Source organism: Clarias gariepinus, chromosome 5, assembly GCF_024256425.1.
Source record: "Clarias gariepinus isolate MV-2021 ecotype Netherlands chromosome 5, CGAR_prim_01v2, whole genome shotgun sequence".
In the NCBI taxonomy this organism is placed as follows: domain Eukaryota; kingdom Metazoa; phylum Chordata; class Actinopteri; order Siluriformes; family Clariidae; genus Clarias; species Clarias gariepinus.
In genome coordinates, this window is record NC_071104.1 from 21,667,472 (window position 1) to 21,683,866 (window position 16,395).

General features: G+C 39.0%; 3 protein-coding genes across 9 annotated transcripts in view; 2 read left to right on the top strand and 1 right to left on the bottom strand.

Moving 5' to 3' along the window:
• Positions 1-16,395, bottom strand: part of caska (calcium/calmodulin-dependent serine protein kinase a) — a 135,796-nt gene that overhangs the window by 24,834 nt on the left and 94,567 nt on the right. For all 7 annotated transcript variants that reach the window (XM_053495728.1, XM_053495723.1, XM_053495729.1 and 4 more), the window contains exons 6-7: positions 3,150-3,252; positions 1,778-1,953 (exon numbers count right to left, since the gene is read on the bottom strand). In XM_053495728.1, coding sequence (XP_053351703.1) covers positions 1,778-1,953; positions 3,150-3,252 — 279 coding nt within the window. The remainder of the gene's footprint in view (positions 1-1,777; positions 1,954-3,149; positions 3,253-16,395) is intronic.
• Positions 3,655-5,394, top strand: gpr34b (G protein-coupled receptor 34b). The gene is made up of 2 exons (XM_053495732.1): positions 3,655-3,789; positions 4,029-5,394. Exon 2 carries the CDS (start codon positions 4,036-4,038, stop codon positions 5,122-5,124), a length of 1,089 nt encoding a protein of 362 aa, XP_053351707.1. The 5' UTR covers positions 3,655-3,789; positions 4,029-4,035; the 3' UTR covers positions 5,125-5,394.
• LOC128523666 (probable G-protein coupled receptor 82) lies at positions 12,229-15,092 on the top strand. The gene is made up of 2 exons (XM_053495731.1): positions 12,229-12,262; positions 12,759-15,092. Exon 2 carries the CDS (start codon positions 12,788-12,790, stop codon positions 13,991-13,993), a length of 1,206 nt encoding a protein of 401 aa, XP_053351706.1. The 5' UTR covers positions 12,229-12,262; positions 12,759-12,787; the 3' UTR covers positions 13,994-15,092.

Consider the following 16,395-nt stretch of genomic DNA (forward strand, 5'->3'; position numbering starts at 1 on the left):
TTCCCAAAAAAAAAATGCTTGTCGTTAATCGTGCAGTACCACTGTGTGTACAGACATCCCTTTTATTAATCTAAAAAAAATTAAATCAAAAATGAAAAACAGATTTACAGGCAAGATTTTTACAGTGTAAACTTTATATAGGTCATATATTTAGACTGCTTTTCTTACGTGTACATTTAATTACCTAGCCTGGTGAGTTGGCACATCCCAAACAAAATACTTTTATTATTTATTATGAAAAATTTTTCCACCAAAGCAAGAAGAGAAAAAATAGTTTTTTTCAAGTGGGAAATCTTTAAATTAGGGGCCTCCAAGTGGCGCAGTGGTAAAGTGCTCGCCCTATCATCCGGGGGTCGCTGGTTCGAACCCCGGGTGATGCTGTTTTCCTCTCACAGCTGGAGGCACAGAGAGAGCTAATTGGCCAAGCTCTCTCAGGAGGGAGGGATGGAGGTACTCGCGCTCCCACATTAATCACGGCTCTACAGCCAATCAGGGGCGTCTGTGAGCTCGCGCACGCGGAAGGAGCGGCTAGCGCTTTACTCCGAGTGTGTTACTCTGCCCCTAATGGTGTGTGAGCAAGCGGTTTCGAAAAGAGCAAGCGGTTTCAGGAGAGAAAATTGGAAAAATCCAAAAAAAAAAAAATATAAGAGAGTGGGAAAGAGAGTGTGTGTGTGTATGTGTGAAGGTGAGAGGGGGAGGGGTGTGTGTGTATGGTGTGTGTGTAAATGCGAAAGGAGGGGTGTGTGTGTGTGTGTGTGTGTGTGTGTGTGTGTGTGTGTGTGTGTGTGTGTAAAGGCGAGAGGAGTTGTGTGTGTGAAGGAGCACGATGTCCAATGATGCGTGTACACACAAAGTGCAGGCTGAAACAGTGAGGGAAAGATAAAATGGATCGTTTTTAACACCACTGTATACCAGTAAGAGACGAGCACTAAGACCCAGCAGGGGAGATGATTACCCACAAATCCGGAGCGCAAGAGAGAGAAAAACTGTTGGCTCAGTTGTGATCACATGACGTTCGGCATCAAAACAAGAAGCGCACACGTGATACATGATACTCGGTACTCGTAAACCAAGACTTGTTCGTTTTTTCTTTATTTAAAATCTTTGCTCGTCTTGTGGAACACTCGCAAACCGCAATACTCTAATCCGAGGTTCCACTGTATATTTATTAAATGGAACATGTTTTAAACCATGATGTAATTTGTAACATCTGTACTTCATTTGAAGTGAACAAACATGCATTTGTGGGGCTTAAATTAGGAGACAGTCTAAATAAAAGAAAAAAATTTAAATAAATAAAATCCTCCGAAAAATGATACATTTTTCCTCCGAACTAATAAGTTAATGAAATACACCTAATTTTTACCCCTTTATTCACACATTTTTCATGACCACACTGTTTTAATTTTCCCAAGTATTTAAGCTAGAGGCATAAATCTTTTATTTCAATTGACTCAAAGCACAGAACTACATTTCATACTTAAAAATCTATGCATCTTCTCAGAGAAACTAATTTACATTGACAGTCATTGAATTTTCATTATTCTGTAAACATGTGCGAGTGATATTACTGACAACCTCAAGCACACAATTGCATTTCACATTGATTGCACATTTTTTTCACGCTTTATTATTCTTCGAGGGCACAAAAAACTTGATATTTAGAGTTAGACCTAGACAGGAAAAGTGTAGCAAATATGACTTCTTCCAAAGCTTAAACTCTAGTCTCTGCCATGGATAATTCAATTAGTGCTGATGCATCTAATTAAACGAATACCTTGTATTTGCCTTTGATAATAGCCTCAAACAGGCGCTCTTTCGTGCCATAGAAGGGCAGACATCCACTGAGCAGAATGAACAGGATGACTCCACAGCCCCACACATCCACCGGCTTCCCATACGGCTCTCTCTTCACCACCTCTGGAGCCATGAAGTGAGGAGTGCCCACTCGGCCTGCAGAACACACACATCAATACACGCTCCCTAAGCAGTTTATTGTGACGCCTGTATACCTATTCATACATGCAACTATCTTATAAGCTAATCATGTCACAACAATGCATAATATCATGTAGACACCGATCAAGAGCACATCCCATCAAACATCAAAGTGGGAGATAACTTGCCCGAGGCATGTTTGCTGACATTAGACTACTTGGGTTAACAGTAAATGCTGATAGCATGTGCCGTTCACTCTCAACAGCGTGTAGCGAGAATGATGCAAGAAAAGAAAAAGAAAAAAAAAACCCTCACTGCTCAGCAGTTTTTTGGCTAAACCACAGCTGACTGTCCTTTACTACCATGGTGTGCAGAAGAGCGTCACAGCTTGCATACAACTTGAACAATGAGCTACAAAAACACAAGATCACACCGGGTTCGATTTGTGTCAAACAAAAATGGGAATCCGAAACTTGAGCACATGCTCTGAAACTGGACAGTTGAGGATTAAACAAACTTTTTTACATCTTTATCCAGCTTCCGTCACTGAGATCTTATTTTCATCATCATGATGTTCGATGTGAACATTAAATGAAGCTCTTGACTTGGATCTGCATAAAACGCATGCCACTATGGATTAAGAATTGGATGACCTGACCTATTTTTTTTTCCCTTAAACAGTTCTAATAAATGTGTGTGTTCTGATGGGGGTGGGGGGGGTGGGGTTAGATGAATTGAATTTGTCGTGACCTTTAAATCGACATGATTGTGCAAATGTCACTGAAGTATGTTGTAATACAAAGTGAAACTGTAGGTGACAGTAAGGGCCAACTCTGAGAACTTTACGTGGCTTTTTTATTTATCTATTAGATCTGGGAGGGTCATACAAACTAACATCATGCATCTTAATAATACTTGCAGCACTTTCAGTTCTTACTTTCAAAAAAAGCCATTCAACAAAATTAAAGAAGAGAAACTCTGCAGGGCTGTCTGCACTCTTAGATCGAACTCACTATTATTTTGGATAGAACTCACGCTATAATGGTTAAACTACAGAAAATGTAGACGATATCATACTTCCATGTTGCATGACAGGAAGGCTGATTTCCTATGTTGCAGAACAGGAAGACTTTTGCAAGATTAACATGCAGCAAAAGATAAATTTAGCCTGCTGATTACTACTGCATGCACAGAACAGTACACACGCTTACCTCCAGCCACTAATCCTGACTCTCCGAGCTGTATAGCGACTCCAAAACCACCCAGCTTCACGGGAGCAGAGTTCTCCTTTGATGCCAGCAATACACAGTGAGGCTGCAGGAGAAATACAAAAAAAAAAACTTGCGTAAACCACATAATTCTTGATTGTGTTCCCACAATGATCCTGTTTTTCTACAGACAAAAGAAACCCTAATAGTGACACTTCTCTAATATTGCACAGCAGCATGCAAAATAAAATTCATAAAAGCAACTTCTGTTTTAGTGTCATAGGAACAAATTAGCATAAAAAAAGCCTCAAGTCATTAACATCCAAGAATAAAATCACATTTAAAAATAAGCCTAATGAGTGTACACAGTAGTGATATTGGGGTGTAGGATAGTTGGACACCCGAAACAATTAAAAAGAGTGTCTGTACCTGCTGCTGAGGTTTAAAAAAAAATTGTGGTCGTGGCTTCCCCTTTCTACTCAACTCAAATAGAGCTGTCTCTGCAGTTTAACACTCTAACGTGTTGATCTGCCACTCTAAACTGTTAGCCCTCGAGGATAAACTTTTAAAGAAGTGCGGAGAAAACAAATTTACATTTAAGCGCAGAACTGCGGAACAGAAGTTCCTAGAAGAACATTACACAGTAAGTAACGTGGCGTGAACTAAAACAATTTGGACTTATGACAGTAATATGTAATATCTTCAAAAAGTGATTCTGCTTATTTATCATCCAGTGTTGCTTGCTGGTTTAGAGCTCAACCACAGATGCGTTCTCCGGAGTTAATGCGAAATGAAACTGCTTGTTAAGAACGAATGAAAAAGATTTTGTTACGCTGGGAGTGACATCATGTAAGCATTAATACTTTGTTTATTTTTTTAAAGGCCTAACATGAGCCCAGATGTAATGGCAGATCATAATTCCCACAACATCTCTTCTATAATCAGCACTACAGCAGTAACACAAAAACAAGGATATCCAGCTGAATGTTTAAAAAATGATGACAGTCTCCGGGTCACGCTAGCTGTCTTCTACACAATCTTCTTCGTGCTTGGCTTAGCTGGCAACCTGCTAGCCCTCTGGGTGTTCCTGTGGCTCCACTCTAAGAAGAATTCAGTGCGTATTTTCCTGATTAACCTGGCTATTGCAGATTTGGTCCTCATGATCTGTCTGCCCTTCCGTGTGGCCTTCCATGCCAATCATAACCAATGGAACTTACATCCTCTGATCTGCAAGATAGTGGGCAATGTTTTCTACATGAACATGTACATAAGCATTATTCTCCTGGGGCTTATTAGTATAGATCGCTATGTGAAGCTGCAGAGAGCCTCGAGCAGGCAGAAGTTCCTCAACAGTAAGCAGAGCACTATGACATGTTGCCTCCTTTGGGTAACTGCTGCTGTCTTCATAATACCACTGATTGTTGTGAAGGAAAACTCAACAGCACCCAAAACGTGTTTCCAGTACAAAGCTCTTCACAATGTCAAATGGAAGGCCTACGCAAACATTGTTGTTGTGATTGTTTTCTGGGTGGTCTATGGTACTCTGGTAACCTCATATGCAAAGATAGCAATGGGCCTGCTTCAGATCTCTAAGAAGAAACCAGACTTTCCTAATGCAGCCAAGTACAGCAGAACAGCTTGGAAGTCATTCTTTGTCCTCTTTCTCTTCACTGTGTGCTTTGTACCCTACCACTTGTCGAGAATCTTCTACGTCTACTCACAGATCACGACTGCTTCGTGTCTGTGGATAGAGATCGTGGACAAGATCAACGAGTTATCTTTGCTGCTTTCTGCACTCAACAGCTGCCTGGATCCGATCATGTACTTTGTGTTGTGTGGCTCAGTGCGAAGGACAGTATTGCAGGTGTTGAACAAATACTTCTGCCTTAGTGCTTCTGCAGGCTCCAGCAGCACCAGCTATGAGATTGGAAGAAACCAAAGGGAGCAGGCAATACAAAGCGACACCAGCACAGTGTGAACAAAGACTGCCATTCATTATCCAACTACATGGCTGACCCGGGACAGTGGCTATTCCACTGGTTCTTTTATTAACCAGTTGAATTGTGCTGTTACTGTCCTAAATAAGCATCATTCAACATACTTGGAAAACTGAGGCATAATAATATGTAGGAATGTATGTATATAGTGTATATTTTATGTAAAGAAACAAAACTACCAATATTTTTTATATTTTTCTGGCTAACAAGCCTGTTTTTCTCTCTAACTCAAGTTAGAATAAAATATAACCAACCAACTAACTTTCCCTTTCTGATCTAAAACGTTCAAATGTCACATGTGTCAGAACTACATAACAGGATGCATTAAACTTTGTACGTTTTATTGTACATTATGTACATTGTACACACATTAATAATGATATTGAGTCTATACCGCTTCATCCTGTATACAGGCGGGAGGCCTGGAGATTATACCAAGAGACTTAGGGTGGGGTACACCCTGGACAAGGTGACAACCAATCGCAGGGCACACACACAAACTACACACGCACACTACTACACACACAAACTACACACAACAGGGCAATTTGAGAACGCCAATTAACCTAATCAGCATGTCTTTGGGAGGAAACCCACAAGCACTAGAAGAACAACAAAGAATAGTTTTTTTTACTAAGTACAAGCTAGTAAGATAAGACAAGATGAGATATGTCTTTATTCATCTCACAGTCAGGAGATTTCTACATTACAGCACCAAAGAACAATGCAAACATAAAGTAGTGACAGCATGAGTTTAAATACAAAAAAAAAACCTATCAAAAACAAATATTTATACAAAATACAGCGTATAAATACAAAAAAAATACAGTATTTACACTTTCAATCAAATCAAATTGCACTAGGTAATATAATATTGCACGATTAAAAAAAAACTTGTCGTTACAATCTTAAAACGATGACTCAAGACATATTTGTTTCTTTGGTACTTGGATTAAACCCCTCCCACCCACCCATTTATATAGATATAAAAAAAAAAAACCTTCCCAACTATGTTTGACTGATGGCACTTTGTAACCCAGTGTAAGTATCTATCCAGTGAGGGAAACCACAGAGCACTTTTTGTAAGTCGCTCTGGATAAGAGTGTCTACCAATTCCCTAAATGTGAATGTAAAACAAATGTTATTACTATGAACAAACTGAGCATCTGAAACTAGATTAATAATAAGTGGATAATATATAGTGTAGAAAGACAGGACATAAAGCACTTCCAAAACAGAGTTTAGTGTTAGAAAAGCAAAACTCAGGTAACAACCTATATAGTTTGAAGAACCAAAAGTGATCAGATTAGAGGATGTGGTCAGAAAAGCATCAACAGTGAGTTCCTCTTAATATGACTAACCCACTCATCAGAAGCCCATGCACCAAATGCAAATACTGCAACAGAAGTCATGAGGAACAATAAAATAAAATCAGCATAACAGCACTTGGATAGACTGCATGAAGAGGTAACGTTCACCTCCCCTGTTTACTGTATGTATTGCAAACAACAAACTGAACAAATCTATAGGCAGGGATGTAATGGTATCTCTGTCGTTTTAAAACACACATCTATTGAGGCATTATTTGGGTTTTGTAGAGCATTAATTTGTTTACTGAACTATCTTAAATCTGTGTTTTATAGTTACACTGCCACACTGCTATAACCATGCACTTCTAACTCCCCAGGCATTTTTAAGTTTATGGCAGCACTTCTATTCTAACATACCTGATTTAAACAACTGAGTAATTATCGTGTTTTTACAAGCAGAGTGTGTTAAAATACAGGAATCACAAACATCTACTGAACGATTTCATAATGTACGAATAAATCTAAAGGCAATATAGTCAATTACTTAACCACTGAAATGTCATAGTGGCAATTATTACAAAGTGTGGTCAAGAAGTTTCATGCTCATATCAGACTTTTTAACAAGTGGCTATTGCATTTAAAACATTTAATGTCACTGATATTATTCTTTTATTATTGCAGATTTCTGATGTCTGAAGTCTACCACTTCACTGTGGCCATGGCTTTATCTTGTTCTGGGTATCCTGGGCTTGCTGACTTACACACAATGAAGTCACTGTCAGTCATCCTTACTTTAGACACAGTAGTTTCAGACCTGATACTGTGGTGTGGCTTTTTCTTTGGCTTACTATATACATCATTCTATGAAGAAAGCTGGCACTGTGATCTGCTCAGCAACTTAGTTTTTTGTGGTCTCATGTTTTTACATCAGCATCTATTACAAAATGAGTTTTTTTTTTTTTGCTAAGGCTGAGGATCAACAGCAGAATGGCTGCAATGTAGGCTGGTCTTAGTCTGCAAGAATCTATGTGTCTGTTGGGTTCCCTGCCTTGGAACCTAATTAGTGGAAGTCACCTTTGTCCATGGCTCCATGAAATATACTGCAGGCCTAAAATCTACAGGACGCTGTGCATCTGTATGGGAAATCCAGCATCCACCAAACTCCTGAAGTTTCTCTTGTACAAATAGAAGATAAACAGCCTGCAAATGTCCAGGAGACATCTGTGCATCTGTATGGAAATTCTTCATTACCGCTTGATGCTGGACATTTATAGGCTGTTTATCTTTCATTTGTACAAGAGAAACTTCAGGAGTTTGGTGGATGCTGGATTTGTAATTGGCCTGACAGTGTGGAGGAAAATCTCCACTTCCATGATTTTAGGTTAGGAATTATATATAATTAAATATAACATACATACACACACCCACACCCAAATTCTTAAAAAAAAAAAAAAGATTCTTAATGGGGTTAAGGTCTAGTCTTTCAGGTAGTCGGGTGACCAGGTGACACTGCCCCCAGAAAGTTGTACAGTAGGCACTGAGTATGATGGGTGCACCCACCTCTCTTGTGTCTCTCAGAACACATGGCCCTTTTTTAATGCTCTACAGCCTATTCTTTACACTCCCTAGCAAACTGAAGCCCTTTTTTCTGATTAGTCCTAATGAGAGTTTTTTTTAAGGCTATATAGCCAGTTAGTCCTAATCCATTGAGTTCTCTTCGCATTGTGCATGTGTAAATACTTTAATTTCACTATTTAACACAACCATAAGTTTTATTCCCCATAGTGTGATCCCCCAGTGTGGTCTTCTTATTCACCTGATGGCTGGACATGTTGAGCGCTCTCGGATGTTTTTTTTTTTTAGCTCAAAACAGTTGGAAGGAATGGTTATTTAATATACAGTGGCATTTCTATCAGCTTGAACTTGTCTGGCCATGCCAGAAAATGCGCTTTGACCTTTCTCATCACTGTTGTCTGAAATACTCAAACCAGCCTGTTAGACACCAACAACCAAGCCATGGCCAGTCCCTGACATCACATTTTCCTTAGTCTAATGTTTAAACATTACCTGAAGCTCTTGGCTGCATCTGCATGACATTAAGCACTGTACCATCGCCACATCACTGGCTATTTGGAAAATGATATCAATAAGCAAATATTCAATTGTTCCTGAATAAAAGTTGGTGTTGTCTGCAGTTTGCTGTTTTGTCCAGAAGAGGTCGTAAGATAACTAATAGACAATTGATAGACAAGCTTGATTTTGAGTGCCCTGGACCAGTACTCTCATCTTTTGTAATATACAGTATATATACAGTAATTCAGACGACGCCAAATGTTCATTCCTATATGAAAAATAACTGCATAGGTATAAGGAATGGTATAGTTTAGTACACTTTTTTTCTGTGAGCAAATCTTTAGCATGATACCTGCTTTACTCAGCAACAAAGTACATAAAATGGCACTAAACAAGGGCTGACAACTGTCTGTGTTTTTAATTTACTGAGCATATGTACAGAAGAGATTTCAGATAATTGCTTATAACTAATAGATTTATAATTATTAAAAGTACAAGTTGCCTATATTACAGTACACAAATACACTGTCTAGAAAAGGGAAAAAAACAAGAACATTTTGTTTATCTTTGTTTATCCTTGACTGCTGAACCCCGACGCAACCAAATGAAGCAACCCCAGAAAATAACACTGCTTCCAGAGGCTTGTACAGTGGCCACTATCCATAATGCTTCATCATTTCATGTACTTTCTTTCTTACCCTTACACACCCATCGCCCTGTAATCACCAGGTCAATCTGGATTCACTGGACCACATGACCTTTTTCCATTGCTCCAAAGTCCAATCTTCATCATAACAAACAGAAACTTTCCAGTTAGTTTCACTTAATAATAGTAGCCACACAGCTCTATAGTCCCAATCCTGAGTTCTCATCACATTGTGCTTGTGGAAATACTCTTCACTATGAAAAATTATGATGCAACTTTAAATGTGACCTCAACTGATCCCTATTCATGATTTTTTATTTTGACCACATTGTTTCCTGATGGTTCAGTACTTTTCCTTCAATAATATTTTGGACAGTGCTTAATCTAATTCCAGTAACTTAAAATCACCTTAGTTGTTTTCTTTGCTTCATGCAAGTCAATCATTTGACCCTTCTGAATCTTTTTTTGGCCAGGCACAGGGAAAAGCATTCACAAGGTCGGATTTTAACACTTACTTACTCATCGTCTATACCGCTTTATCCTGTATTCTGGAGGGCCCTGGAGCCTATCCCAAGAGGCTTATGGCACGAGGCAGGGTACACCCTGGACAGGGTGCCCATCCATCGCAGGGCAAGATTTTAACACATTGTACTATATACTGTAAAATTCTGAAAACTGCAGGCTTTTCTGATGGGAAACAAGTCTCTTATCTTCACACATCTCAACCACAAATAAACTTGCAAAATTGTAAAGCATTTTTACATGCAAAATGTCAGAAAGACGACTGCATTTAAAGATTTGATTCCAGTTCCAAGTGAAAGACACTACAAATTAATTTATATCTACTAACAATCCGGTTTACAATGGGAATGGGTGCAGTTGAACTCAGTCTCAGTGTCATCACCTGATGTACTGGTCAGCTGCAGAATTTGAAAATGAGCCTCATGTAGCTGTTCATTTTGCTGACTTCTGTGAAATTATCCATTTCTTGTTATTAACATTTTTATTAGTTCATTTAAACATTTTTAAACATTTTGTCTGCTGTTAACTGTACAGTGCATGTAAGTGATTTTCTTTGTTTTAATTAAAGTGAGATAGTAAAGGAGTACTTTAGACATTGACAGCAAATATCTACTTAAAAATGAAATTGATTAGGGTTATGTCCATTTCATTATGCCATGTTACTACCCAAAAAAATAGCAATCCAAAAATCTTAAAATAGCTAGCAATGTTCTAGAAATTTCAAGACATATTGCGGTATACAGGGAATTATATTTGCAAGCAGGCAAGGTTAGAAAGTAACATATAAAAACAAACCCAGGAAAAAAGATCAACAAAAAAAACCTGATGGGTGACTTTATAAGCAAAACTATGCTAATACTAGTTAAAGCCATCCTTCATGGGCATGGGCTTCAAAATAGGTTTATTCTAGATTTTGGTCCATGTTGACATGGTTGGATCACCCAGTTGTGGGGTGTTTTTCAGGTGCACTTTTAAGCTGCAAATCTCCCATTTACCACATCTTAAGTTTATTAGAATCAAATCCAGTGACTGTGAAGGCCATGGGATTTTTTTTTTATCTCATTATGAAGTTCATGGAACCAGTTTGAGTTCTGCTTGGTGACATGGTGCATTATCATGATGGAGTGTCATTGAAAGATGGTAAATTGTGGCCATGAAGGGATGGACATGGTCAGCAACAGTGATAAATATCTTTGATTAGTCATGATTGGTTGACAAGGCCAAAATGTGCCAAGTAAACTTTCCCCACAGCATTTCAGCACCTCCACCAGTCTGGATTCTTGGATCCATGCATTCATGCGGTTGGTGCCAAATTCTGATCCTACCATCTGTTTGCCTTAGCAAAAACCAAGCTTTATCAGACCAGTCCATGTTTTTTAGTTTTCATCTGTCCAGTTTTGATGAGCCAGTGCTCACTCCAGCTGCAGCTTTATCTTCCTGGCTGGCAGAAACAGAATCCAACAAGGTCTTCTGCTGCTGCAAAATATCCACCTTAAGATTCAAACCTTGGTGCATTCTGAGATGCTTTTCTCCTGACCACTGTTGAACTGAGTCGGCATCCAAGTAACTATAGTGTGTTTCTCACATCAAACTAGTTTCTCCTACTATCATGCCATGGTCAAAATCACAAAGAGCACACTTCACCTAAATGTAATGGGTAAGGGGAACATTATCCTAAAGCTTCTTGCCTCTACCTGCATGACTTTTATGGATTGCCCTGTTGTGTAACCAATTGGCTGATTTGACAATTACATGTATGAGTAGGTATACAGGTGGTCCTAGTAAAGGCTTAGTGATTTTATTTATGCTTTTTAATATATATATATATTTTCCAATTTTCTCCCTAATTTAGTCGTGGCCAATTCCTCCCCGTCACTAGGGGGCTCCCACATTAAGGCCACTACTACCATTCAGCCGGGAGGGCGAAGAGTATCACGTATTTCCTCCGAAACGCGTGACGTCAGCCGACCGCATCTTTTCGAACTGCTCGCTCATGCATCATTAGGGGCGGAGTAACACACTTGGAGTAAAGCGCTAGCCCTATCCTTCCGCGTGTGCGAGCTCACAGACCCCCCTGATTGGCTGTAGAGCCAAGATTAATGTGGGAGCGCAAGTACCTCTCATCCCCTCCCCCCTGAGAGAGCTCGGCCAATCAGCTCTCTCTGTGCCTCCGGCTGTGAGAGGAAAACAGCATCACCCGGGGTTCGAACCAGCGATCTATGGGATGATAGGGCGAGCACTTTACCACTGCCCACTCGGAGGTGATTTTATTTATGCTTTCGTAAAATAGTAAAAGTCACAGTATATTATTAAGAGAAAACCTCAATTGTTTGTTTACAATTCAGCCACATCTTTATTAAGTGGAATCTCTCTGCCCTTACATGTACTGTATAATGTGGGTAGACTTACAGCAATGCTGCAATTGTGATTGAAGTTGCAGTTAATTTAACACGGACAAGTTAAAAAAAAAAGTGAGACTGAAGCATTGCCTGTAAGAATGAACTTCCTGAAAAGAGTGAGTTTCATAGTATCTACAGACACTGCTCAGTTGTGAATGTCCCTGACACGGTAAGTGGAACGCATTTTTAAGAAAATACATACAGAACAAATAAAGTGTTGGAACAAGATGACAATTGCTTCTGATAACCTTTTAAAAACTCTTTTTAATGCAATCTCTTTAATTCAACCAAATTAGTAATTGTTAAAACCTTAAATATATTACCAAAAATAAGTAAATATTTATCATTACCAGGAATTGTTTCAATAGTTTCTGGAGCAGGTTTTGTGCATATTTTTTAACCGCTCGGTTCATATTCAAGTGCCTTCGTTGTCATTTCTATTGCCTCTGTTAACATGTTTCTCAGAAGTATCAGTTCTATTTTGATACTCTATACTCACACTATGTATGCTTAACCTACTCGCTAACACTGCTTACACCTGATGATGTGGTCAACGTAAAAAGAGTCAACCATTCAGAGCCTATTGTTTCTTTTTGCTTAAAAAAAAACCCTTCTTTAATGTACTACACTGTAGCTTGACAAACATTGTCTTGATTTATATCTAGGACACCGGTGCTCCGTCTCTCTGGTCCAAATGGCAGGGTTTATCCAGATGGACCGGTCCAATGCATCCTCTTGCTTGTGTCAGACCTTCACCACATATTTGGTCCTGCCCATTATCTACAGTGCTGTGTTCCTCATGGGGTTGTTTGGAAATGTGTTGTCTCTTTGGATATTCATGGCAAAGATTTCCACTAAAACCCCCAACCATATCTACCTCATCAACCTGGGGATCTCGAACCTGATAATGTGCGTCACCATGCCTTTCAATGCAGCCTACTACGCTTTAAGTACAAGCTGGTCGGCATCTGATCTGAAGTGTCAGTTAGCCATTAATGTCCTGACTCCAGTTCTTCACACCAACATAGAAGGAGGCATGTTCATTCTCACTTGGCTGGCACTAAGTCGTTTTGCCACACTTATTAAGCATACCTACGGCCATCGCCCAAGCCGGTGCACCAAAGTCCTGCCCGACATTTTCTTAAGCAGACTGCAGCAAACTCCATTTGCATTGGCCATGTGTGTAGGAACTTGGGTTTTGGTGGTGGTGGGCATCATTCCCACAATGGTGGTTTATTCTACAATGGAGACAGAAAGGGTGGACAATGAAAGCAAACAGGCATGTTACAGTGTTCCAGTGGAGGTTGGTGGATCTGGCTCTCAAGCATTTGCCATTGTAGGAATTACCCTGTTTTTCCTCTGCCTGGTTTTGGTGTTGAGTGCCTACATAGCTGTGATCAGGCACATTAAGAGAACGAAAATAAATACTGTTATCCCTGACAGACAGAGGGTCTATTCAAGAGTTTGCCGCAACATTTTGGTCATCCAGATAGTCATGGTTATTTGTCTCCTCCCACACCACATCTATAAGGCTATATTTATTGCCATGACACAGGATGAATCTCAGTCTGTAAACTGTACATCAAATTGCCATCCGTTTTCCACGTATGTAGAGGTTAAGAATGTTCTCCTCTGTCTGGCAGTTCTACGCTGCAGCACAGACCCTTTTATTTACTTCTTGCTGGACAAGACGTTTAGAAGGCATGCACGCAATTTGTTCGGCAAAAGCCTCAACACAAAAGACAGCCAATCATCCAGGACTATGAATGAATGTGGACAGTTTACTCAGTATGAAAGTGGCACTGGAAAAGGTGCACTGAAACACGAGGAACTCTCACATTCAAAAGACTTAAAGCCTGAACAAACGTCTCACTATCAGTCCAAACAGGAGATTGGTTGAAATGCTTTTCAAACATCTACTGTATTGGGGCTGTATAATGGATATGCATCATAATGTACTGTGAAGGAAAACCTACAAGTATGAACGTTGCATTTTATGCTGAACCATTTAAAAGAACATGAAGTGTGTCTGAAAGTTTAAAGACAGCATGCGTGAAAACTAACCAGAGACAGCTGATTAATGTGGGAAAAATAAATAGAACCCCTAAACATTACAGTTTCTGTACATTTACAGTAGTTAATTTTTATGATTTTCTTAGCTTGCTTCGTCACATTTTCACTTTCTATTATTTATCTGCCTAAGATACCGTGTGTGGTGATTTTTAAAGTAGAAGCACTTTATGCAACTTTTTAGCTATTCTAATCACAGGCCAAAGATATCTTCAATTTTCAGAATCAGCGAGACTACAAATAGGATACAGTAAGGAAAAAAATTCTAATAATGATTACTCATTTAAAATACAAACGAATGTCAAATATGGCTTTTTTCCAACTATAGGCATACACTAAAAGGAAACCCTTTTAAATTTAACTTGATACTGTACTTCCTTCATGAACGTTTATTAGCAAGAGTATAAAAATCGTGCTTTCAACATTTTGAAATAAAGTCCATGCGATCTGTTTTTTTTTTACCTTCCTTCCAATTAGTTATTACAAGTATGATTAGGAGTGCAATACTGTTTAGTTTTTTCCAAATGCTCCATTTGTTTAAGGAGGAGAGAAAAAGCAAGACAGCTGGAGACGGGTTAAAGACAAGCCTACGCTGCATGACCCCGAGTCTCAGGGTTTACTGCATGTCATTTATTAGTGTTCCTCAATTTTTCAACCATTATATGAACAGTCAGGAGCCGTACAATGCTTTTTGTAATATGAAAGGGTTCTTAAGTCATAATGTCTTTCTAAAACGTTTCTGTTCATGCACAGCTATCAGCAGGAACTGTTAGCTTTAACAGCATGTCTAAAGGTGTGACACATTATTGTCTTTTGTTTCTTTAACACTACAAAACCATAGTTCCAGTGTGTACCATTTCTTTTACTAACACTGTGACGGTGCTTTCAATAAAATGTATGTCAGATTTTCTGTCATATAACAAACCTGATTGAAACAATGCTGTTTATCCATCCTGCTGTCTAAATCTTCAGTTTATGAACTACTCTTCTGAGTGGTTTTCTCTATGGGAATCATATTGTTACGGTTTTACCACGGAAAACACCTATAAAAAAAAAAAGGAACCACCACTTTGTTCTACTAATACTGTTAACGTAATCAGTCAATGACTTATTGTTTCAAGCTTACACACTGATCACACGCACACACAGACAAACACACACACATACTGAGACCTTCACAACCCTTTATCTCTTCCTACAATTAAATCAATTGAATTCCTAAAATTTAAGTAAAGTTTATACAAGATAACGGTTTACATAATTTCTATCAATTAAGCAGATTAGATGTATGAACTGGTCAATCCACATAAAACTCAGAAAATTAAAAAGTCCTTGAGTACAGGGCTGTTGTTGCTTGTCTTTCGGCTGCTCTCGGCAAGGGGTCGCCACAGCTGAATATCCATTTTGCACCATAACTTGGCACAGGTTTTACGCTGGATGCCCTTCCTGATGCAACCCTACTATTTATCCGGGCTTGGGACCGGCACAGTGTCCAGTGGCTGGGGGGTTTGGGCACTGGCTGGGAATCGAACCCGAGCCTTTCACATGGCAGATAAAACACCTACCACTGAAGTGTCAGTTCACTACTTGGTTGTCAGCACATAATGCCATGCTATCCTTAACTCTTATTTCTGTATACAACCATAACAGGGCAAAAACCTGGCAAAGCTTCAAACCCTGTAGTGGATTGTAATCCTTCGGCCTGTAGGTGATGTTTGTATTACATGATTTTGTTAACCTACTGTACCAACATCAGTTTATCCTGGTCAGAGAATATTGATGACAATTAAGTAATAACTTCATATGACTTGTCTAAATGCCTGAAAATTCATATTTTATGCATCTTTTTTTTTTTTTAAACCAGAACATTTTTTGAGTAAGAACACGGATGGGCATGATGGAGTTTATGCTCTCAAGCATGTCTAATGAGTGTAATTTTTGTTTACCATGATTGTTTAATGTTGCATAAAATAATATATAATATATATATGCTTTACAGTATACACACTGCCTGAGCATAAAAAGATTAGATTTCAGAAGAGTCAAATTAATGCTGAACCTTCAACTTTGCAGAAGTGTGGTCAAAAAAGATCAGCGATCACTTAAGTGCTTTGTGATGTTACAGCCATACCTACGCTTAATAGTGACAGTAAGAGCATTTCCACGGACATAACGTGATGACAACCCACAGGACTGGGACTAAACAGGTGTGTGATAATACAAAATAACACC

Coding starts and splice junctions, on each gene's coding strand:
- gpr34b (XM_053495732.1), top strand. CDS start 4,036: ATGAGCCCAGATGTAATGGCAGATCATAATTCCCACAACATCTCTTCT.
- LOC128523666 (XM_053495731.1), top strand. CDS start 12,788: ATGGCAGGGTTTATCCAGATGGACCGGTCCAATGCATCCTCTTGCTTG.